Raw genomic sequence first — 25,042 nt, 5'->3', positions numbered from 1 at the left:
TTTTGAAAAGGAAACATAGGTGGATGAGAGGTGGGGGACTTGCTCTAACCTATTCCAGGGACCGAAGCTTTATTGCCTGCTTCAAAAGTAGCGGCAGAGTTCTGGGAATTTCAATTTTTGGATTTTTAAACTTAGCAAGCTTCTAGACCTCATGGCTGCAGGAGAGAGGCTGCAAAACAAGCTGGTTCGTCTGCAGCAGCCTTCTCCAACTTGGCATAGTCAAGAGCCAGTGTTGGGTAGTGCTTAGTGTGTCAGACTGAGCCTGGGTTTCAAATTCACACCTCGCAGGGTTGTTGTGGGGATTAAACGAGGAGGAGGGGGAGCAACATGCATGGCACTTTGAGCTCCTTGGAGAAAAAGATGAGATAAATAAAAATAGTCCAAAATATCTGGAAGGCTGTTCTGAAGGGAGCTTGTCTACAGTCTCTCCTGCTTCTCTAGCCCTTTCACCCTCCATCTCACCTGTTGCTGATTACTGCAACCACTAGGCATGCCAGCCCATCGTTTGCACTACTACTAACTATAAAAGAAAAGCAGATTCTGCAGTTTGGCAGCTCAGCTCGGCAGCTACTGTTTCTGCCAGTAATAGCGACTGTTTGGGTGGCTGGCGGGTTTTCTGTTTTTGAAGGGGTGGGGGGATGAGTGACGCATATTGGTGTTGCCACCACCAGGGGCTGGCCAAGTGGTGCAGACCTGTGGCAGGGCCTTTTCAGTGGTGGCTGTGGCGATCCCACAGGGTCCCCGGACGTTTCGCCGTCTATTGATCCCTGTGCCACCACTTTATTTCTCGCTGCCGCCACCCAGGCCCTACCTGGTACAATGCTGAGTCCAGTCAGGGTTAAATTGGAACATAAACTTCCGTTTATTTATTGCAGTTTAACAAGCGTGTGGTTTCCTAAACGGTATCGGTCAATTACAATCATGGGGTGCCTATCCAGACCTATAACTTCCGCTACCTGCTCTCACTCACTAAACCACTTCTCAGATATTTACTTGTCTTCCTAGCCCCTAACTGTTCCTGACTCAGCTTATTTGGCTACACTAACTCAACCTGGGACACGGGTGGCGCTGTGGGTTAAACCACAGAGCCTAGGACTTGCTGATCAGAAGGTCGGCAGTTCGAATCCCCGCGACGGAGTGAGCTCCTGTTGCTCGGTCCCTGCTCCTGCTAACCTAGCAATTCGAAAGCACGTCAAAGTGCACGTAGTTAAATAGGTACCACTCCAGCAGGAAGGTAAACGGCGTTTCCGTGCGCTGCTCTGGTTTGCCAGAAGCGGCTTAGTCATGCTGGCCACCTGACTCGGAAGCTGTACGCAGGGTCCCTCAGCCAATAAAGTGAGATGAGCGCCGCAACCCCAGAGTCAGCCATGACTGGACCTAATGGTCACCCAACCTACCCACAGACTCTATCCCAATTCACTCCCACTCCAACCAACCTCCCAACGAACTCCCCTTTCGCCCCTCCCAGAGCTGGTTTTATAGTCCCTCTGACTCCACCCCCTGGGTTCTGATTGGGTAACCTGTTTAACTATTTCACCTCCAGCACTCTCATATGTCAATGTCACATACCCCCCCCCCCCCAAGTTGTGGAACGCCTTCCCTAGTGAGCTATGTCTGCTTCCACCATTATTAACCTGCAGGAGAAATTTGATTACATGGCATTTGTTGGCCAAAGGATACTGACAACCCCAAGATCCCTGGATGGAGGAATGTCCTCAGCTGTTGACTGCTTTTAGGGTGTTTTCAGTGGCAGCTACCGTTAGATGCTTTTAATTGCAACTGGCTTTAGAATACTTTGACCGAAGGTTTTTGGGATTTTTTGCTTTTAGCGTGTCTGCTGCCCTGGGGGGAAGGAAGGGTGGGGTATAAATCCATTTTAAATAAATTAAGCTCACAAAGCCATTGCAGCTGTCACAAAAGGAGGGCTTCTTAAAGGTGGCTTCTTGGAAGTTGTGCAGGAACCCGAGGCCTAGTTTGGAGAAAATGGCACAGGCTCGCATTAAATACTCGGACAGCTCTTCACGGCTCCAAGCGCCTTCCCTGCGGTTGAGGAGAAGAAGAGAAAAACAGTCACACAGTGTGGGGCTTTGGCCTTCCTCGCTTGGGTCATCAATGCTTGGATTGAATTGCCCTGCCTGGCACTTAAATAACCCTTGTGGGGGTATGAATTCTGATGGGGCGCTTTGGGTCAGTTCACACACCCCTGAGCCTCAGCTGCCCTTTACCAGAGACTGAGCCTTTAATGCGGCAGCCCTTGCCCTGTGGAACTCCTAATAATAATAATAATAATAATTTATTATTTATACTCCACCCATCTGGCTGGGTTTCCCCAGCCACTCTGGGCAGCTTCCAACAGAATATTAAAATACAATAACCTATTAAACATTAAAAGCTTCCCTAAACAGGGCTGTCTTTAGATGTCTTCTAAAAGTTTGGTAGTTGTTCTTCTCTCTGACATCTGATGGGAGGGCATTCCACAGGGAGGGTGCCACCACCGAGAAGGCCCTCTGCCTGGTTCCCTATAACTTGGCTTCTCGCAGTGAGGGAACCTCAAGAAGCCCCTTGGAGATGGACCTCAGTGTCTGGGCAGAACGATGGGGGTGGAGACGCTCCTTGCCAATTGAGGTCACCCTTGCTCACTTTCAGATGCCTCCTGGAAATTCTGTTGTTCAGGCCTTTCGGACCTGAGTTTCTCTGTCAACCAGAGAGGATGGGCCTGATGTTCCTACTGCTTCTATTACGGTGTTGCGTTTCCAAGTTGCCAACCACCTTGTGATATTTTCTATGAGCACGTGGTTTACAAATGTTTATTTGGCTTTACAAGTAAAAATTTATAACAATCCAAATATATATCCCTATATAGAGATTATTCTGAATCTCGAGACTCCCCCCCCCCCCCATCTCCTCCGTGGGTCCTATTGTGAACATTTACAACAACATATTATTCCATAATCAATATTTTATATCCATCCATATTTTCCATAGTCTTTGTTACATTACAAGTGGAATTAGAATCCTGCTAATGTTTTCATCTCCTTCAGTGGTCTCTTAAATAAATTATATTTTTTTCTCATTCTTGTTTAAAGTTTTAAATGTTTAAAATGGGACTCCATGGCGGGGGGGGGGGGGGAGTCCTGAGATTCGGAGAAATCTCTGTATATGGATATATATTTGAGGTTTTTAAATAACTTTGTATTGGTAAAATCAAATAAAACGATTTCAAAAAAATGAATAAAGCTTTTGTCTTCTTGGTTCCTGAGCATTCAAATCAGCATAGTCCATGGGTAGGCAAACTAAGGTCCGGGGGCCGGATCCGGCCCAATCGCCTTCTAAATCCGGCCTGCGGACGGTCTGGGAATCAGCATGTTTTTACAAGAGTAGAATGTGTCCTTTTATTTAAAATGCATCTCTGGGTTATTTGTGGGGCCTGCCTGGTGTTTTTACATGAGTAGAATGTGTGCTTTTATTTAAAATGCATCTCAGGGTTATTTGTCGGGCTTATGAATTTGTTCATTGCACCCCAAAAAATATAGCCAGGACCCCCACAAGGTCTGAGGGACAGTGGACCGGCCCCCTGCTGAAAAGGTTTGCTGACCCCTGGCATAGTCCATCAATTTAGCTTGCCATTCCACCCTGGTAGGGACTTTCCATCTCTGGGCTAACAGCATTCGGGCAGCTGTTGTCACATCCATAAAGAGTCTTCTCCCCCTGAAATCCTGTTCACTTACCGCTCTCTTTCCAGCCCATAGAAGGAGAAGGGGAAACTTGTGGAGATGATCTCAAAATCCTCCTCCGAGATGTAACCCCGCTGCTCAGGATCGTAATTCTTGAACACCGTCTGTTGGGGAAGGAGTCTGTCAGAACCCATTGGAAGATGAGAAGGCAGCGAACCTGGGCACTGCCCTCTAAACATACACCTGCTGTATATTTAACACCTCTTCCCAAAGGATGAGATGGCAGGTCCCTGCCCCGAGGGGGTTGAAATCCAGAAACACAGACAAGGGAGACAAGGCAGTGGGGTGGGGAGGAGGAGGAGGCTGGGGTAAGCAAGAAGAACGAGTGATTATACAGAGGTACCTCGGCTTAAGAACTTAATTTGTTCCGGAGGTCCATTCTTAACCTGAAACTGTTCTTAACCTGAGGTACCACTTAAGCTAATGGGGCCTCCCGCTGCTGCACCACTGCCGTGTGATTTCTGTTCTCATCCTGAAGCAAAGTTCTTAACCCCTATTAACTCTGACTAACCGTTTTGTTTCACTCCAGTGTGTAAAAAGCGTTACTTTTCTACTGTTTTTTTCCCCGTTTTTTGTTTTTGTTTGTGGGGGGCATAATTTAAAGAAACACATTTTTTTTCTACAGTGTTAAGACTTTATTCCTCAAATGACATATCTTTGTACTATTCAAAAGGAGCAATGGACACTGTGGCACCCTTTTAAGTATTTTTTCATTAAAAATAAACATTTGTGGATCACACAAAAAATAAAATAAAAAATAACCCCAGGTACTATTTCTGGGTTAGGGGAGTCTGTAACCTGAAGCACATGTAACCTGAAGCGCCTGTAACCCGAGGTACCACTGTAAAAGTTGAACATCCTTCGCTCCTAGCTGCACTACACATTCAAAGCGCTATCATACCACTTTACATAGTCATGGCGTCCTCCAGAAGATCCTGGGAACTGTAGTTTGTTCAGGCTGTTGACAGCTGTTAGGGAACCCCTATTCTCCCCTTAGAAGAACTACAGTATAATTAGTATAATTTAGCCTGGAGAAGAGGAGGTTAAGGGGTGATACGATAGCCATGTTCAAATATATAAAAGGATGTCACATAGAGGAGGGAGAAAGGTTGTTTTCTGCTGCTCCAGAGAAGCGGACACGGAGCAATGGATCCAAAGTACAGGAAAGAAGATTCCACCTAAACATTAGGAAGAACTTCCTGACCGTAAGAGCTGTTTTACAGTGGAATTTGCTGCCAAGGAGTGTGGTGGAGTCTCCTTCTTTGGAGGTCTTTAAGCAGAGGCTTGACAACCATATGTCAGGAGTGCTCTGATGGTGTTTCCTGCTTGGCAGGGGGTTGGACTCGATGGCCCTTGTGGTCTCTTCCAACTCTATGATTCTATAATTCCCAGAGTTTCTCAGGAAAAGGGGGTTGTTCGACCACTCTGCGAAACATGGCTCTGGAAGGGGCATGTGTGTGGTTTCCTGACATTACTGTTGGCATCTGTCTGTCTCGGGGAGACAGTGGAGGAATGCACCTTTGGGAGTGGAGTCAAACTGTTGGAAAGCTGCAGCGCCTGCTGTAGCTGCAGAGACCAATATAGGAGAGACATGTTTTATTGCAGCTGGGGTAGAGGAAGGCAGCTGTTGCAGATGTAAAGGTAAAGGGACCCCTGACCATTAGGTCTAGTTGTGACCGACACTGGGGTTGCGGCGCTCATTTCGCTTTACTGGCCGAGGGAGCCGGCGTACAGCTTCCGGGTCATGTGGCCAGCATGACTAAGCCGCTTCTGGCAAACCAGAGCAGCGCACGGAAACGCTGTTTACCGTCCTACCAGAGTGGTACCTATTTATCTACTTGCACCTTGACGTGCTTTCGAACTGCTAGGTTGGCAGGAGCAGGGACCGAGCAACGGGAGCTCACCCCATCGTGGGGATTCGAACCGCCGACCTTCTGATTGGCAAGTCCTAGGCTCTGAGGTTTAACCCACAGCGCCACCCACGTCCCACGTTGCAGATGTACTATGGTGTTTATTCTCTCTGCACTCCTCCCAGCGGTCCTTCCTCTTCTGGTCACCGCTACGGATGCACGAACTGCCTGTCTCCGGGCACGGTAGTTGTTACAGTCGTGGCGGCCACCTTTGTTGTTGTAGTAGTACCTCTTTCTTTTTTCCTTTCCCCTCCTGTGATGGAACTCCTATTTGGGGACTTCCGTGGCTTTTTTCTGACCCATGTAGGACTGGATAGTTAGCCTTGGTGAAGACTTGACGTTTTTATCCCCCAATAAGTTTTTGATTGAGTTTCCGCTGAAATGAGGCTGCATTTTAATGTTTTCATGTTGTATTTTAATCTTGTTTTTAAAGCTGTATTTCAATCAATTGTTTTTATATTTTGGGTTAGCCGCCCTGAGCCCGGTCTTGGCCGGGGAGGGCGGGGTATAAATAAAATTTATTATTATTAGTAGTAGTAAAGGGTCACAACGCTGGAGTCGCTCATGTCCTGTTTCCTGCACCAAACTACAGTGGTACCTCGGGTTACATACGCTTCAGGTTACATACGCTTCAGGTTACACACTCCACTAAGCCAGAAATAGTGCTTCAGATTAAGAACTTTGCTTCAGGATAAGAACATAAAGACTCTGGTGGGCGCGGCAGCAGCAGGAGGCCCCATTAGCTAAAGTGGTGCTTCAGGTTAAGAACAGTTTCAGGTTAAGAACGGACCTCCGGAACGAATTAAGTACTTAACCCGAGGTATCACTGTACACTTTGTTAATATCGCCCTCATTCCAATTTTTCATCCTATCTTCTTCCTGCTGAGTTCTGCAAGGGCAGCGCTTGAGACTTAAGGAAACTGGGAGGCTTTGCAACCTGAACTGGTTGGAAGGAAGGAGTCAGGTGTGCCAGGGGGGGTGGTGTGGGGTGGTGAGAGGGCAGCAGAGCTGGCTATGGAAGCAGAATGAGGTTGGTGGGGCAACCCATGTACCAGCCTCCCCACTGCCTGGCACAGGGCAGTGTTGAGCAGTCCACAGTTAGGGGCTTTAGACAGAAATCTTAGACATTATCAGCCTCTTGATGCTTTCCTCTGTCAAATGGGGGAGAGGAGGGTGTCTCTTCCCCCCTCCTCCCCCCACCAAGGCATGCACAGCCTGTTTCAGCAGCAAACTTTTAATTTGCAGAAAAGGAAGTGGTTGAAGTGGCCGGATTTGAGCCTCTTCCTTCACTCTGTGTGGAAGGGGGTGGAGTAAAGCGGGAACAGGCACCTCAGAGGGGGCCCTTCTGTACCCATCAGGGTCGCAGAGCGGCAAAACACGACTCCAGATCATAACAGCACCCACCCAATGTGTCACAAAGGGCAGAACAGACAAGCGGTGGTGGTAGGCGGCTTAATTTCAACCGAACACTGGCCGACAACACGGCGCAGAAGAAATTCACAATTGTGGGTGTAGCAGGAAACCCCCTCCCCCATCATTCAGTTTGTACAAACTTCACACACACTCACACTCACACACTACATACGCTACGCTTCTGTTATAAATTCATAGAAAATCAACCATACATCGGATTTGCACTGTTCCACTTTTATTTTACTCCATGAAGGAAGGACTACAAAAATGGGGAAGGTTTGATACAGGCCAGCCATAATCCCTTCACCATCCCAGCACATCCACAGGAGCCCTGCCCAGTTGTTATGCCAACCCTGATGATCCCAGACAGAAGACAATCAAGATCGCAAAGAACTTGCATATGGGAGTGGATTCAGCATGGACTGGAACAAAGGACAATGATCAGATCTTCCCTCAGGGGGCAGGAAACTGCCAACTCCCCTTTGTCACCTGGAAGTGACTCATGGGGAGGGGGAGAGAAGGGAACCAGCCAGGTGACAAGACACTCAGGTTACCACCACAACTCCTCCCTCAACCCCTCCTTTCTGTAATGTATGCATGATGTTTCTGGGGGTGGGCTTGACCTACAGGATGGGAATTCCAAAAGTTTTTATAAGGTCTTGCACACCCTTTTTTTGTGTCTTTCCTCTCACCTGCAAGTGAGGGGAGCACCCTGTTGCAACAGTTCAATAAAGGCCAAGCCTACAGGCTGCTGTTTTGCTCCAAGTTATCCTGGTTGGTGTCTTTGTTTTTGTCCAAGGGAGCCCTCGGATTTTTCCGGTAACATGGGGCAGGGACCGAAAATGTCGTGAATGTCAGTGCTCGGCACAAACGCATGCAATGCAGTCTCGGAATTGTTCGGTGACAAATGCACCCGTGAAATGCACGTAGATGATTCTGCAATACCCTCTCTCTCCAATTAGGTCACCCAAAATGTTCCTGCCGTATTCAAGCTAAGAAACCCAAGACGTCAACAAACTTTAGCCAGTGCTGCAGAGCTACAGCGGAGAGCTGTGGCAATGTCACACACACACACCCAGCCTGGAACTCCCGTGGAAATATAATGTGCAGGTCAAACTGCAACGCCTCAGAACACAACACAGCCTGCAAAACGCGACATGCCCCTTTAAAAAGCACCCACCATCTGCCTTATTTGCAATTTTGATTTGCTGTTTTATAGCCAGTCGGCATTCTTCTAAGCAACTTTTTGATCCACGCTTATGGGCGGAAAGGGTTGAGTCTGTGGCCACATCGTACATTTAAAGCACTTCTGAGACACATTAACAGCACATAGCTTTCTCCAATGAATTATGGGAACTGTAGTTTGTTACAGGTTATAGCAGGCATAGGCAAACTCGGCCCTCCAGATGTTTTTGGCCTACAACTCCCACGATCCCTAGTTTACAGGACCAGTGGTCAGGGATGATGGGAATTGTAGTCCCAAAACACCTGGAGGGCCGGGTTTGCCTATGTTATAGGAACTATAGCTCTGTGAGGGGGCAACTACAGTTCCCAGGATTCTTTGAGGCAGGGGAATAATTTCTTTTAAATATGCATTGGATGTGCTCTTTAAAATTCATGGTGCAGAGCTGTCCTTAGAAAGGACACTGGCTGAAAGGAAAGCGTTCAGGCCCATTTGGCTGCATGAGTTTTACAGCCATTTGCACTCCCCCTCAATATTTTTATTAGTTTTCACAGAGAAAAATCAGTCTTTTAACAAAAAAAAACACCTTATTAAATCTATATACTGGATCACCAAAAATTCCAAAAAATGGGATTGCTTAGATCCTTCTCTCTACTCCTGCCCCTGGTTCCTTTACAATGTTTTATTTTATGTATGTCCATATTACTTCTTAACTCTCTTAACTTCCCATTTTATACTTTCTTCATAAAATCACAAGTGTTCTCTGAAATCCTGCCAATGTATGTACATTGGTACCTCGGGTTAAGAACTTAATTCATTCTGGAGGTCCGTTCTTAACCCGAAACTGTTCCTAACCTGAAGCACCACTTTAGCTAATGGGGCCTCCAGCTGCCACTGCACCGCCGCTGCACGATTTCTATTCTCATCCTGAAGCAAAGTTCTTAACCTGAGGTACTATTTCTGGGTTAGCTGTGTCTGTAACCTGAAGCGCCTGTAACCTGAAGCATCTGTAACCCGAGGTACCACTGTACATTGCTTTTATAAATATGCAATAAACGCTCCTAATTTCTTTTTAAACTTGTTATCTTCTTAATTTCTAAGGTTTGGACATTTCAGCATATTCCATTAACTCATATTTCCAATCTTTGGTGGGAGCATTGGAAAAAGAAGCAGCTCCCGCAGTTTTACTGCCATTTAAAGCCAAAAGCAGAAAGGGGAACCACACCAGTAGCCAGATGCCTGTTTGGCCCTGCCATTGGGTTGTTTTTACCTCAATCATTTGCTGGACGTGCCTCTTGACGGTGATCCGGTCAGGCTTGGGAGTGACTCCCGGCGTCCACTCCACCACCATGGGGGGCTTGAACTGTGTAGGAGGCTGTGAAGAGAGGGGGGGCAAAAAAAGTGTGAGAGATAGGACTGAGCCATACCGACAAAAGAAGAACGGCCGACAAAATTAACGGACTACGCAGAATTGGATAAAATGACAGGAAGGATTTGAAACCTGCGGGACCAGAGATTTACAGAAGAATGGAAGAAACGTAAGAACTATTTGAAGAGCAACTGTAATCAACAAATTACCGGTACGCAAGAAGTTGTGTAAGGAGAAATATATGAAATATTGCAAAGAAGAGAGACATTAGTTATGATATTTAAATGTAATAGTGAAAGTAAGAAATGTAAATTAAGTGAAAAGGTTGAAAAATTTTCAGGTTCGATTGATGGAAGTAAAAAAAAAATTGTATAAGGTATAAAAGTATGTTTAATAATTGTTGAAAATGATAAAACACACACACACACACACACAAATATATACAGTGGTGCCTTGCAAGACGAAATTAATTCGTTCCGTGAGTTGCTTCGTCTTGCAATTTTTTCGTCTTGCGGAGCGCAGATTAACAGCTTTACGAAAAAGGAAGCAAACCCGCAAGACGTTTTCGTCTTGCGAAGCAAGCCCATAGGGAAAATTGACTTGCGAAGCAACTCAAGAAACGAAAAACCCTTTTGTCTTGCGCGTTTTTCGTCTAGCGAGGCATTCGTCTTGCGAGGTACCACTGTACACACACACACACATACCGCAGTATTCCATCACACTGCAAAATAAAAAAAATTGGACGGGGACACATGTAGCTGTCCAGTTTTAGAATCCAAAGAGGAGGATTTGCATTTATTTATTAAAGTTCTTATGTTACATCGGTAAACATTATCATATTACATCACAAGGCTTATTATACTATAATTTTCAACATGTATACAATGTCTACTGTATTTTTCGCTCTATAAGACGCACCAGACCACAAGATGCACCTAGTTTTTGGAGGAGGAAAACAAGGAAAAAAAACCACATTCTGAATCCCAGAAGCCAGAACAGCAAGAGGGATCGCTGCGCAGTGAAAGCAGCAATCCCTCTTGCTGTTCTGGCTTCTGGGATCGCTGCGCAGCCTGCATTCACTTCATAAGATGCACACACATTTCCCCTTACTTTTTAGGAGGGGAAAAGTGAGTCTTATAGAGCAAAAAATACGGTGTGTATATATATATATAGAGAGAGAGAGAGATAGAGAGAGAGAGAGAGAGAGAGAGAGATGGGACTGAGCCAAGGCTCCCCAAAATCTCCTTGGCTCCCTGGTCCTTCTCCGCCCTCTTACCAGTGATTTGGAACCTCTTGGCTCACGGGCGTACGAGAGTGTGTAGATCTCCTCATCCGTGTAGTAGAGGTCTAGGGAGAGCTGGGAGAGGAAAGGAAAGTTATACAAGGGAATGGTCCCATTAAGTCACACCCTTAGTGCCAGGGAACGGCTGTCCTCCAGAAACTGCTGCAATCAAGAGTCCCAAGTCAAGTGTTGAATGGGAAGCACATTCAATCTGTAGGGCTCATCTGTAGGACTAATTTAGCCAGCTAGCCCTGGTGATCATCTAATGTTTATTGGATGCATTTCCCCCCCCCAATTGATTTTTGAATTCTGAATTTATTGTTATTCATGTTTTCTACTGTATTTTATGCTGTTTTTTGTTGCATCAATTTTTCAAATCTGTTGTTAGCCTTGTAGGGCAGTTCCCGAATAAACTATTATCCCATCTGGGCCTAGGCAGCTAGCTAGTTCATCCCTGTTGTCTTTCCAGCGCCGACTGAAATGTCATTTTGTATATTGTAATTTTAGGCTATGACCTGCCCTGATATCTATGAGTGTAAGGGTGGTATAATAATAATAATAATAATAATAATAATAATAATAATAATAATAATAATAATAATAATCAGTAACAATACTGAAGCCCTCCTTCTTCCAACAAGCCTTTTAAACTAGGTATCTTTCCCAGTCTGCATCCATTTTGGATGCTTTCACTGATCCATCGCTTGCTGGCCGGGTCTCCCTTGGAAGGAAGGGCAGGATATAAAATTTAAACAATTCAAGGTGCTAATTGTCACGGCTAAAATGGCTGCTGTTTCTTTAATGCTTAAAAAAGCTGGGTCAGCATGAGTCAGCGGCCTGCACCGGGTTGTATATATAGAGTGAGAAATGTTAGTTGGGTTGGTTGGTTGGTTAGTGAAAGCTGGTAGTATTGATGTGTGTACAGTTGGTCAGTTGCTTTTGCAGAAAGACTTTTAAGAATAAAAGCAGAATATACTCTGCAAGGATACTTTTCTCGTGGACTCTTTTATGCCGACAAGGGTCCGAGGACCAGGCTGAGGCAACAAAGGGAGGTCAGAACCCCCCCTTTTTTTACAAACACTGACACTAATCCCCTCCCGCCCTGCTCCCTGGTCCGGTTGCTAAGCAGCACAGAAGTCGGCGGTTGCTAGGCGACACAATTGCTTGCGGAGCCAGAGGAGGCTACGTGAGGGCAGCTTGTTTACTAGGCCGCGGAGAGGCCTGCTACTAGGCCCCACAGCTGCAACCGGCATGGCTCAATTTCCCCACAGTCATGGCTGCTAGGCAACCCAGAGGTTGTGGTTACTGAGTCACACGTGAACGTACTCCGAGGGCCACGCACGGCACAGCGCCGGTGGCAGCCAGGCCGCTAGGCAACCGTACCACTTCCTGCCTCTGGCTGCGGTTGCTAGGCGACGGTTGCCGTCATGGCATTCTGCCTTCTCGTCCTAACTGATGCTACATGGTGGCCCATTCTACCACAATGGGATCAAACCTTGGCATTATCAGAACAACGCTCTAACCAATTGAGCTAATGGACCCCCCCCCCCCAAAAAAAATAAAGAATATTGGGAGATGTAGTTAAGGGTGCCGAGTTGTCTATCCTGCCTCATAGAGTTCCCTCGAAATAGGGATTGATTGGGAAAATGGAAACAAGAAGAACTACCGACGAAAGAAGAATGGAGGATGAAACTGATGGACTATGCAGAATTAGAGAAACTTAACAGGGAGGATTCGAAACCTGTGGGACCAGAGATTCTCAGAAGACTGGAGTAAATATATGAACTATTTGGAAAGTAATTGTAATGAACAGATGGCGCTAGTAGGATTGCAAGAAGTTTTGTAAGGAGGATTATTTGAAATATTGCAAAAAAAGACTAGGAAGAGAAATATTTGTTAATGATAAATAAGGGGAATAGGAAAATTAAGAAATGTGGAATAAGTGATAAAAACGGGAAATCACCAGAGGAGCTGACGGAATTCAAAAACATTGTATAAGATAATAAATTATGTTAAATGAATGTTGGAAATGATATGTTAAAAAAACTAATAAAATATTATGCATTTAAAAAGGAAATAGGGATTGATTGTGGAACCACTTTGGGAATTATAGCTCAGGGTGGGGGGAATTAGCAGTGTCTCCTAACAACTCTCGGCACCCTTAAACTATAGTTCCCAGGATTCTCTGGGGGAAGCCACAACTGTTAAAGAGGCACAAGAGTGCTTTAAATGCATAGGGTGGGTGCAACCCAGATCCATTCAAGTCAGTGGCTGCATTAGCTACGGCGGGGGCATTTTGTCCCATCCTAGCAGGGGCTTCATGAGCATCCCTGGACGTCTGGCACACACGTACATATATGTCCAACCCCACAGTTTCTATTTTCTCCTCCTCACGACTTAGGTTATCCGTGTCTTACCGTCAATAGGTGCACCAGATCTTTGTTGGCTTCGAACGGAGGGCTGGCTTGTTGCAGAACCCGAAGTTCCCTGGCCGGCTCATACAAACTCTGCAGCTTGCTTAAGTTGAGCCGCCCGCCATCCACATGGTCGGGCATGGCCTCGTGCAACGTCACCAGGTCCTTGAGGTGGACGCCGACAATGGGAATCTTGAAGCCATCGCAATCGGCATAAACCCGTCGGTACGTTCTGTAGTTGCCACACGAGGAGAGCAACACCGTCATCTCGGACAGCGTCTTGGGGCAAGAAGGAAGCAACGTCAAAGAGGATGTTGTGGTCAGAGGGTAAGGGCAGGGTCAGCCCAAAGGGGTTTTCCACCCATAGCTGTCAACTGTCCCTTATTTGGCGGGAAACTCCCTTATCCCAGCGCCGTGTCCCACTGCTGTCCCTTATTGATAATGTCCCTTAAATCTCCCGGGTTTCAAAGGAAGCAGCTCCTCTCCCTCCCTCCCTGCCGGCCAGGGAGGAGGGAGGCTCCAGCTGTGTTGCTTGGCTGCGTTGCTCACCCAATAAGGAGTCTAAGAATGACTGGGGGGTGGAGCTTGCATGCCTTGTGCCGATCAAATCAGTCGCGTTGCCTGGGGACTCACAGAGTCCCCAGCAGAGAGGTGACGGTGGTTTTCCTTGCTGCATCCCCTTTGCCGGGTTGCTGCGCTGTGGGAACCACCGCTTGAGGCTTCGTTTGGCTGCTGGCTGGGCTTTCTGCCTTTGGCTTGGAGGGGCTCAGAAGTTGAACATACCTGTGCTAGGAAAATCCCTTATTTTGGCTGCTGATCCCTTATTTTCGAGGCTGCAGGTCCCTTATTTTCAAATCTGTAAGCTGACAGCTATGTTTTCCACCCGAGGCGAATGGCAAAATGGTGCCTTCACCATTCAGTGTACAAAAACGAACCAGACCGGCAGGTGAATCTTGCTTCAGCACTGGCAATGTGCATGCCACCACGTGTGAGGTCAACCAGCTATCTTAGCAGGTGCAGATCTCATGGCACACACCTCTGTATGCTCTCTTGGGGCCAGCCCTACCATTGGGCAGTCATGCCAGGCAGAAGATTTCGGGTAACACGAAAGGAAAGCAAATAAGCCACAACCACACCATACCTTTAAAGAGCTTTGATACCACTTTACCTGTCGTGGCTTCACCCAAAAGAGTCCTGGGAGCACTCAACAACTCTCAGCACCCTAAACAAACTATAGTTCCCAGGACTGTTTGTGGAGAAGCCATGTGGTTTCAGGGTACTTAAAACGTTTGGTGTGAACATTTTTCTATTATCTATTGGACAATTAGTTTGCAGTTATTTTATTTCACTGTCAGAGAAGGGAAGAAGTGTTTTCGGAATTTCCTGCCGCGTGTGACAAAATGACTGGGTTATGGGGGCGGATAACGCACCATTTGCGGCTTCGCCTCGGGCAGCAAAACACCTTGAGCCAGTGCTGCACTCTTCTTCCCTTGCACTGCCAGAGGTGGACACTTTGCTCTGCCTAATGGTAGGGCCGGCCCTTGATGAGAGAACTGCTCCCATTTCCTCCTGCCTCTTCTGGTAGATTTTGAAAGTGCCATTCCGGTTGCCGAACCCGAGGGCTTCAGGCAGTTCCAGGCTTGGAAGGAAACAGCACCTGACTCCCTCTCTACTCCTGTTCCCAGATGTCAAAGAGACTTTTAGAAGACATCTGAAGGCAGCCCTGTTTAGGGAAGCTTTTAATGTTTGATGTATTACGGTATTTTAATATTTTGTTGGAAGCCACCCAGAGTGGCTGGGGAAGCCCAGCCAGATGGGCAGGGTATAAATAATAAATTATTATTATGATTATAAACTTTTCCCTCTTTCCTCCCCCCACAACAAAGTTCCTACCTTAGTGATCTCAGAAGGCAGAAGCGCGTGGGTGTCCTTGAGGCGGGCAATGGCGCTGTGGCAAAGCCCCCCCACAATGGCCATGAGGGTGCTGAAGTTCTGCAGTTGTCTTAACTTCTGCAAGTAGCGGAGGAAAAAACAGAGGGGTGAGAGGAGGGGCAGGAAGAATCACCAGCATGTCATGGGAGCCATCCTTTAAAAATACAAATGCACATTTCCTCATCCCCCAACCTTAATTTGTCAGGTTTTAAAACTCTCCCAGGGGCGTGGGTGGCGCTGAGGGGTTAAAATACAGAACTTGCCAATCAGAAGGTCGGCGGTTTGAATCCCCGTGACGGGGTGAGCTCCCGTTGCTCGATCCCAGCTCCTGCCAACCTAGGAGTTCGAAAGCACCTCAAAGTGCAAGTAGATAAATAGGTACCACTCCAGCGGGAAGGTAAAGAGCGTTTCCGTGCGCTGCTCTGGTTCGCCAGAAGCGGCTTAGTCATGCTGGCCACATGACCCGGAAGATGTACGCCAGCTCCCTCAGCCAATAAAGCGAGATGAGTGCCACAACCCCAGAGTCGGTCACGACTGGACCTAATGGTCAGGGGTCCCTTTACCTTTAAAACTCTCCCACTAAGTCATGTTGGATCACTCGGTGCGATAATCGCAGAGGAAGGCTGTGCTCTGAACATGCTCAGAGGAACTCTCTCCTCTAGCCAGCAAGTACATGGGTAGGGATGGTCTCCTCCGATAGGAACGTGAGCTCTGCACAGGGTTTTGCACCCCTTCAGCCCCCCTTTCTGCTGTCACCCCCTTCTTGCAGCAAAACAGGCAGCGAACTTGCTTACCAGAGTCACACGGATGAATTTGGTGAATACTTCCGCCCTCTGCTGGGGTGTGGGTCGGTTGAGGACCATGACCTGCACCCACTGGGAGATGCTGTTGCACAAGGCGATGGCCCGCTCCAGGGCTGGACTGCCCCGCACTGACCCCCGCAGCACGTAATTCTGGAAATCCAAGTACTGCCCAACACATAACAGGGAGAAAGATTTTTTTAAAATAATAATAAAAAAATCTTACTAGAAGAAAAATTGTCTATCTAAATTAGGAACGGCCAAATCTGTTCTGTCCCCCAATTTTCCAGTCTTCAGTTCTCTGCATTTTCACATCAGTTTGACATTCTTTTTACTGTATTTTTTGCTCTATAAGACTCACTTTTTCCTTCCTAAAAAGTAAGGGGAAATGTGTGTGCGTCTTATGGAGCGAATGCAGGCTGCGCAGCTATCCCAGAAGCCAGAACAGCAAGAGGGATCGCTGCTTTCACTGTGCAGTGATCCCTCTTGCTGTTATGGCTTCCAGGATTCAGAATATTTTTTTCTTGTTTTCCTCCTCCAAAAACTAGGTGTGTCTTGTGGTCTGGTGCGTCTTATAGAGTGAAAAATACTGTAAATGCCGAAAACTCACCAGCATTTTAGCGTGAAGATCTAATGTGCAAATGTTTGCATGCAATAGCGCCTAAAAAATGTGTGCATTTTTCCAACGTGATTTTCCTAAAATAATTCATTATTTCAGAGCATTTTTAGGGACGCTTAACCCTAAATGCAGTCTATGCATTGCTGTACGCGTTACTTGACTGCAGAACCGCACTGCAAAATTCAGAGAAGCACGAATTGCAAAAGGACGGACTCCCAATGGTTATCTAGTCCAACCTCTTACAATGCAGGAATCTCCCCCAAAGCATCCATGGCAGGTAGCCATCCAACCTCCGAGGAAGTAGAGTCCACCACCTCCCGAGGGAATCTGGTCCACCTTCAGACCGCTCTTACTGCCAGAAATTTCTTCCTATGTTTGGTTTGCCTTTGAATGAGAACTCAGGCAAATTCTCCCCATCTCTCGTCCAAATGCAGGGATCCCTTTTCATCCGTGGCGCATCGGGGAATTAGGCAAAAAGGGGTGCAAAGGGTGATGGCCATACCACCCAATGAGACAGACCGCCTCAGAGGCTTCTGCGAATTTGTCTAAGAAGCCATCGCTACATCTTGTGGGTAGCGAATTCTCTTAGTTAATGATACATGATGTACTTCCTTTGGTTTTCCCCGGTAAGTGAAATCAAGTAGGGGAAAAAGATGTCTTCTGAGAAGCACGTTGTTAGTGATCTGTCACAGGGCAGACCCTCTTAGGGGTTTCAAGGGGGGGGGTTACTAGCTCCTGCAGCTTCTCTTCCTAACGCACCTGGGTTGGTGCTGCTCTGTAAGAGACCCTCGACCAGGCAGCTTTCCTAACCACAGGGACCTGAGAGCTGTACCCTCAAGTCCCACTTCTGGGAACGGATTAGATCTACAGACCACAATTCCCTCCTTAGAGATATGCGAGATCAATGAGATCATCTGGGGAAATTATATTTGTGGTATCATTATTATTACTTTATTATTATTATTATTATTATTATTATTATTATTATGCTGCCCATCTGACTGAATTGCCCCAGCCACTCTGGGCAGCTTCCAACAAATTATAAAACCACAGTAAAACATCAAACATTAAAAACCTCCCTGCCTTCTTATGTCTTCTAAAAGCCAGATACAGTGGTACCTCGGGTTAAGAACTTAATTCGTTCCGGAGGTCCGTTCTTAACCTGAAACTGTTCTTAACCCGAGGTACCACTTTAGCTAATGGGGCCTCCCGCTGCCGCTGCACAATTTCTGTTCTCATCCTGAAGCAAAGTTCTTAACCCGAGGTACTATTTATGGGTTAGCAGAGTCTGTAACCTGAAGAATCTGTAACCTGAGGTACCACTGTAGTTGTTTATTTCCTTGACATCTGACGGGAGGGTGTTCCACAGGGTGGGTGCCACCACCAAGAAGGCCCTCTGCCTGGTTCCCTGTAACCTCACTTCTCTTAGGGAGGGAACTGCCAGAAGGCCCTCGGAGCTGGAGTACCTGCCTCCTTTTCAGGGTAGGACTGAAATTCTAAATGCACCAGGAGCCCACCTGGTTCTGCAACTGCAACCTTAAAATAACTGTTTAAGAAAATGTTTTAGAATGCTTTTTAAAATGTGGGTTTTTTATGCTAGGGATACGTATGCCACCCTGGGTTCCATTTGGGAGGAGGGAAGGGGGCAGAAATGGAACAAATAAATATGTCATTATTTTATCTTCCCTCAGACCAGTGGCGGAATTCAACCCCAAGCACCCAAAGAGATAGAAAGATTAGAGTAAGGCAAGCCCCAGCGTCTGATCTGATAGGGAATCTCGCACAATCTCTTGCTGGAGATCTCTAGGCGTCTGTCTGCATGTGCCCATCAGGAGTTCAATGCCTTTGCAGACAAGCCTGGGACAGAGGGGAGTGAGGGGGACGGCCATTTCACGAGGTTTGACTTCGCTGCAATCGGAGATGTGTAATTTGGTGTGGGATCTCTGTTGCAGAAACCCCAAAAGGCCACTAACAGAAAGGTGGCCAAGCAAGGATGGACAGGGGTGTGTGGAGGAAGGGAACTTCACTGAAACACCCACTATAGCATTTTAATTTCTGTTTTAACAGCCCTGGCTGCCTGCAGTTGCCAATACAGTGGACACTCGGGTTGCGTGCAGAATGCACATTCGCAATCCATGTCTCTTTTTTTGCCAATAATATTTATTAATTTTCATCAATAGACATAATAAAACAAAAGGGAAAAAAATACGACAACACAATAGAAAGGTGAAAAAGAAGAAAAAAAAGAATAACTTAAAATACATAAACAGGAAAAAAGAAACTCAGTTAATTAATTAAAATCCATTTTCATAAACATTTTGCTTGACTTCCTCTAATCTCCTCCATCTGAATTCCCTCTTAATTTGAATGTAGCAGTTTCCAATATCATTATTTCGTAAAACAATATTACAGTCGTATTCCAATTTCTTTACCTTTCTTATAGTACATTTACTTATTTATCTATTTAAGTCTAATTTAATCCTAGGCCTGATTGGTTCTTTCAAGTGGTTACATATCTTCAATATTAGAATATTTGTTCAAATAGTCTTTGAATTTCTTCCAGTCTTCTTGGTAGTCCTCTTCTTTCTGGTCGCGACATTCGCAACCCATGTCGGCGCATGCACAGGTTGCAATTCAGTGCTTCTGCACATGTGTGACCGCCGAAACCCAGAACTAACCTGTTCCGGGACTTCCGGGTTTCGGAGATCCACAACCCAAAAAAACGCAACATGAAGCATCTGTAACCTGAGGTATGACTGTATAAAGACAGCTGTAAAACCACATTCACACGTTGCATTTAAAGCACTGTGATACCACTTTAAAGAGTCGTGGCTGCTGCCAAAGGATTCTGGGAGCTGTAGTTTCTTAAGGGCACTTAACACATGGTGATCTGCACTGATCATTGTAATAATAATAATAATAATAATTTATTATTTATACCCCGCCCATCTGGCTGGGTTTCCCCAGTCACTCTGGGCAGCTTCCAACAGAACACTAAAATACAATAACCTATTAAACATTAAAAGCTTTCCTAAACAGGGCTGCCTACATATGTCTTCTAAAAGTTTGGTAGTTATTTTTCTCTTTGACATCTGGTGGGAGGGCATTCCCCAGGGTGGGTGCCACCACCAAGAAGGCCCTCTGCCTGGTTCCCTGTAGCTTTGCTTCTCTCAGGGAGGGAACTGCCAGAAGGCCCTCAGCGCCGGACCTCAGTGTCCGGGCACAATGATGTAATTGCCCCGAGGGCCTTCTGGCGGTTCCCTCCCTGCGAGAAGTGAAATTAGTGTTTCATCTTAGGAGGAGGTGTGGCTGTGTGACTATTTTGAAGGGGGACCCTGAACTTCTGCAACTGCTACTACCCTACTGGTCCCAGGGTTGGGGGCGACGGGAATCCACAATATCTGGAGGGCAGCTGCTTGGGCAAGGCGAAGGCTCTTTTTAAAGGTCTATGCAGCTGCCTGTCAGGGTTCTGGGAATCTGATCCCTCCCCCGGTGGCAGCCAGTAAACAGAAAAACAAGAGGAGTTCTTACCAGGTAATTTATTCCATAGGTCACAGAGAGAGACAAAGGAAGGCAGCTTCCCTAAAATAATGGTGTCGCTCCAAATAAAGTCCAACCCCCTCCGTTTCTCCTATTGTACATCACCCTTTTGCTTTTAAATTATAGTGCTGGAGGAGACTCTTGAGAGTCCCATGGACTGCAAGAAGATCAAACCTCTCCATTCTGAAGGAAATCAGCCCTGAGTGCTCACTGTAAGGACAGATCCTGAAGCGGAGGCTCCAAGACTTTGGCCACCTCATGAGAAGAGAAGACTCCCTGGAAAAGACCCTGATGTTGGGAAAGATGGAGGGCACAAGGAGAAGGGGACGACAGAGGACGAGATGGTTGGACAGTGTTCTCAAAGCTACCAGCATGAGTTTGACCAAACTGCGGGAGGCAGTGGAAGATAGGAGTGCCTGGCGTGCTCTGGTCCAGGGGGTCATGAAGAGTCGGACACGACTAAACGACTAAACAACAACAACTCTCAATGCCCACCTGGTCCTGGGAGGGGGGTCAGGAATGCTTTCCAAAGACACTGAATCTGTCATCTGTCTCTCCCCTGGTGTTTCTTCTTCTTCCTCTCCCAGTATTTCCCAGCTTCTCCCCTCTGCAGCCTCCTAACTATGACCTTCTGCAAACCACTGTTCTAAGTCTATACTGTCCCTTCTGTTCTCAGGAAGGTTCAGGAGAAGGGGGGAGGGCACCATTCCTCCTCCAGCCGCTGACACGACCCATCTCTGCAACAATTTCTAATCTGGGAATATAAGGGAAGTTCTTTGATCTTGGTCATATTTGCCCATCGGTTGGGCAGCGTGATGTACCCAGTTTTTAAGGGCTAATCCATTTGAGAGCTCAATCAGGCATTTTTTTGCTAGCCTAGTGTTGTCCATCTGTTGAACTCTAAACCAGATTTTTAGCACCTATAATGACAAGGTCCCCTGGCCAGAACCCCTCTGACATGATTTTATATCTCCTCGCGGACACAGATAAGACTTGGCGTGTAGCACTCTTTGCAACTGCCGCTAGGAACATTAGAGCAAATTATATAGCCAAGGTAGCCACCAACTGTAAAGGAGATGAATTTATTTGACCCTGTCTACATCAAGCTAAATTCTATCTTTATCACCAAACTCCGAATATAATTGCACATTGTATTAATTAACATTTTTTAATATATCAGGTGGCCATGTGATAATTTTAGCTTATAATTTTTATTGTTTAATGTCTTAACTTGTATATTAAGGTACTTTTATGGCTCTGTTTAGAGAAGGTAATGTCTTGATAATATAAATGTTTTATATAAATATAAATATATAAGTTTTTTGTATTAATCCAGTATAAGGTAAAGGGACCCCTGACCACTAGGTCCAGTTGTGACCGACTCTGGGGTTGCAGCGCTCATCTCGCTTTATTGGCCGAGGGAGCCAGTGTACAGCTTCCAGGTCATGTGGCCAGCATGTTCTGGCGAACCAGAGCAGCGCACAGAAACGCCGTTTACCTTCCCACCGGAGCGGTACCTATTTATCTACTTGCACTTTGACGTGCTTTCGAACTGCTAGGTTGGCAGGAGCAGGGACCGAGCAACAGGAGCTCAGCCCGTCGTGGGGATTCGAACCGCCGACCTTTTGATCTGCAAGTCCTAGGCTCTGTGGTTTAACCCACAGCGCCACCCGCGTCCCTATTAATCCAGTATACTTTCTTTTAATTGTTGAATGATTCTGTGTACTTTCCGGCAGCCTTTGGCTATATGCAGTAAAAACTGACTGAATTTCTAATCTTCCACCATTGCAGAACCTGAGTGTCAGCTGATCCTTACCGACAGACGACAGAATGCCTTGAACTCCAGGTAACTGAGGTGGTTGGCCAACTCTCCTGCGTCGAGGTGATCAAAAAGCAGGGACACTTTCCTCTTCTTGCCGCAGCCGGGGCTGCTTTGGCAGCTGAGGGATCGGGTCCACGTCCGGGTCATCCTGGAGAAGGAAATAAGGCCAGAATGCCAAGTTAGATGCTGAATACTCTGCATGCTTAGAGGTAGTAAAGTTAAAGGTAAAGGACCCCTGGACAGTTAAATCTAGCAGAATTTGATTATGAAGTGCAGAACTCATCCCTACTTTCAGGCCGAAGGAGCCGGCGTTTGTCCACAGGTAGCTTTTCCGGGTCATGGCTAAACCATTTCTGGCACAACAGAACACCGTGACGGAAACCAGAGCACACGGAAATGCTGTTTACCTTCCCGCTGCAGTGGTACCTATTTATCTACTTGCCCTGGTGTGTTTTCGAACTGCCAGGTGGCAGGAACTGGGACAGAGCGAAGGGAGCTCACCCCGTCATGGGGATTTGAACCGCCGACCTCGCGACTGGCAAGCTCAAGAGGCTCAGTGGTTTGGACCACATCGCCACCCGCATCCATGCTTAGCGGAACCCTTGACTGGAACGCAGGTTGGTCTGAGGAGCATGGTAAATTACTCACAGTGGAGATGTGAAAGACACGAGGGAGCGGGAGACTGGGAAAATGGACTCTTGGGGTCCATTTGCTGTTCTGGGATGGGAGGAGATTCTTTAAAAAAAAAACGAGGGGCGGGGCAGGATGGGAGATGAACTTTCTTTCTTTTATTATTGACTTAAGAAAATTATACAGACAGCAAAATGAAAAAGCCTAAATTAACTGCCTTTCTACCGATAAGAAATAATAATAACTATTAGAATACTGAAAATACTAAAAATACATTTACTCCCCCTTTTGAACTTCTATTCTGGTTACAATATATTACTGTTCTATAAGAATCTATTATATCCTTTCCTGTCCCATATATTATTTTATTTCCCAGATTCAACCTAACCCTCCCCTCCTCCCCACTGCTCCCCTTCACCTGTGTGAGATCTTCCCATCATAATATTTTTTCTAGTTGCTTTAACAAAATAAAACTGTTAAATTATAATTACTTCTTTTGTCCTTACACGCTTAACAAACATTAACTGCTTTAACACCATATTTTATGTATTCCTGCATCAAACAGGGGCTGCTCTAATCAAAAATTCTATACAGAATGGGAATGCATAGGGGAATATAAAGGTAAAGGGTAAAGGGACCCCTGACCATTAGGTCCAGTTGCGGACGACTCTGGGATTGTGGCGCTCATTTCGCTTTATTGGCCGAGAGAGCCGGCGTACAGCTTCCAGGTCATGTGGTCAGCATGACTAAGCCGCTTCTGGCGAACCAGAGCAGCGCACGGAAACGCCGTTTACCTTCCTGCCGGAGTGGTACCTATTTATCTACTTGCACTTTGACGTGCTTTCGAACGGCTAGGTTGGCAGGAGCAGGGACCTAGCAACGGGAGCTCACCCCGTCACGGGGATTCGAACCGCCGACCTTCTGATCGGCATGTCCTGGGCTCGGTGGTTTAGCCCACAGCGCCACCTGCACCCATAGGGGAATATAGGGAGAAGCACTTTCATGGCTTTGAGAATCTCTTCAACTCACGTGCCAGAGGTGTTCAGCAGGTGACTGTGTTCCCCCTGGCCCTCTTTCCTCACCACCTCCAAGATCTCCGCGATAGCTTCCTCCAGGTGTGGGTCCAGGTGAAAGGCCTCGGGGTAGTTGAGGAGCCAGTACCTGAAGCCAGAGGGGAGAGGTTCAGTCTGGAGCTGCAAAAGATTTGGGGAGATCGGTACCCAGGCAGGATCTGGGGGCGAAGGGGAGGAACGGGGTGGGAATTTATACCGGATAAAGTGGCAGATCCTCAGCTGGCGCTCTGGCTGTTTCTTCTGAGATGCTTCTTGGTAGGTAGCAAAATGAGTTAAGGTTTCACCCCTCTCAGATTGGTGGGCAGTGGTGCCGGGTGTTTCTGAGCACAATTCAAAGTGTTGGTGCTGACCTTTAAAGCCCTAAACGGCCTCAAAGGCCCAGTATACCTGAAGGAGCATCTCCACCCTCATCGTTCTGCCTGGACGCTGAGGTCCAGCGCTGAGGGTCTTCTGGCGGTTCCCTCATTGCGAGAAGCAAAGCTACAGGGAACCAGAGAGCCTTCTTGGTGCTGGCACCCATCCTGTTGAACGCCCTCCCATCAGATGTCAAAGAAAAAAATAACTATGTGACTTTTAGAAGACATCTGAAGGCAGCCCTTTATTATCATCATCATCATCATCATTAGTAGTAGTAGTAGTAGTAGTAGTAAAAGGTAAAGGTAAAGGGACCCCTGACCATTAGGTTCAGTCGTGGCCGACTCTGGGGTTGCGGCACTTATCTCGCTTTACTGGCCGAGGGAGCCGGCATACAGCTTCTGGGTCTTGTGGCCAGCATGACTAAGCCGCTTCTGGCAAACCAGAGCAGTGCATGGAAATTCCGTTTACCTTCCCACCGGAGCGGTACCTATTTATCTACTTGCACCGCATGCTTTCGAACCGCTAGGTTGGCAGGAGCAGGGACTGAGCAACGGGAGCTCACCCCGTCGCGGGGATTCGAACCGCTGACTGCCCTAGGCTCTGTGGTTTATCCCACAGTAATAATAGTAGTAGCAGTAATATTAATATTTTATTGGTAGCTGCCCAGCGTGGCTGAGGAAACCCAGCTAGATGGACGGGGTATAGATAAATATTATTATAATTATTATCATTTGCTATCTCTTCAATGTAAATCAGAGGGTTTTGTAGGGAACTTTGACCTTGCCAGAGGTTGTTGACTCTGGCTGTTATGTACTGAAGTTCTCACCCTGGGCCAGCAGGAGGATACTGTAGATAGTTATGCAAATGAAGGATTGAAAGTGACGTTCAGTGATTGGATAGTTTTAGAAAGTTGTTACAGTAATGTTGTACTGGAGCTCTATATAAACAGGCTGACTGAACCCTT

At 46.7% G+C, this 25,042-nt stretch overlaps 2 protein-coding genes across 3 annotated transcripts in view; one reads left to right on the top strand and one right to left on the bottom strand.

Moving 5' to 3' along the window:
* Window positions 1-9,504, top strand: part of FAM98C (family with sequence similarity 98 member C) — a 263,283-nt gene extending 253,779 nt beyond the window's left edge. The window contains exon 9 of the mRNA XM_081922290.1: window positions 8,020-9,504. The gene's annotated coding sequence lies outside the window, so the exon portion shown is untranslated. The remainder of the gene's footprint in view (window positions 1-8,019) is intronic.
* Window positions 1-25,042, bottom strand: part of RASGRP4 (RAS guanyl releasing protein 4) — a 38,253-nt gene that overhangs the window by 2,041 nt on the left and 11,170 nt on the right. For both annotated transcript variants that reach the window (XM_081922029.1, XM_081922030.1), the window contains exons 4-13: window positions 23,918-23,981; window positions 23,678-23,809; window positions 22,013-22,166; window positions 16,032-16,205; window positions 15,199-15,315; window positions 13,309-13,584; window positions 10,886-10,966; window positions 9,511-9,615; window positions 3,729-3,838; window positions 1,896-2,040 (exon numbers count right to left, since the gene is read on the bottom strand). In XM_081922029.1, coding sequence (XP_081778155.1) covers window positions 1,896-2,040; window positions 3,729-3,838; window positions 9,511-9,615; window positions 10,886-10,966; window positions 13,309-13,584; window positions 15,199-15,315; window positions 16,032-16,205; window positions 22,013-22,166; window positions 23,678-23,809; window positions 23,918-23,981 — 1,358 coding nt within the window. The remainder of the gene's footprint in view (window positions 1-1,895; window positions 2,041-3,728; window positions 3,839-9,510; window positions 9,616-10,885; window positions 10,967-13,308; window positions 13,585-15,198; window positions 15,316-16,031; window positions 16,206-22,012; window positions 22,167-23,677; window positions 23,810-23,917; window positions 23,982-25,042) is intronic.

This window comes from Podarcis melisellensis (assembly GCF_964234715.1).
Source record: "Podarcis melisellensis genome assembly, chromosome: 8".
Classification (NCBI taxonomy): Eukaryota; Metazoa; Chordata; class Lepidosauria; order Squamata; family Lacertidae; genus Podarcis; species Podarcis melisellensis.
Note: the sequence above shows the minus strand (reverse complement) of the source record. Positions and strands in the feature narration are given on the sequence as shown.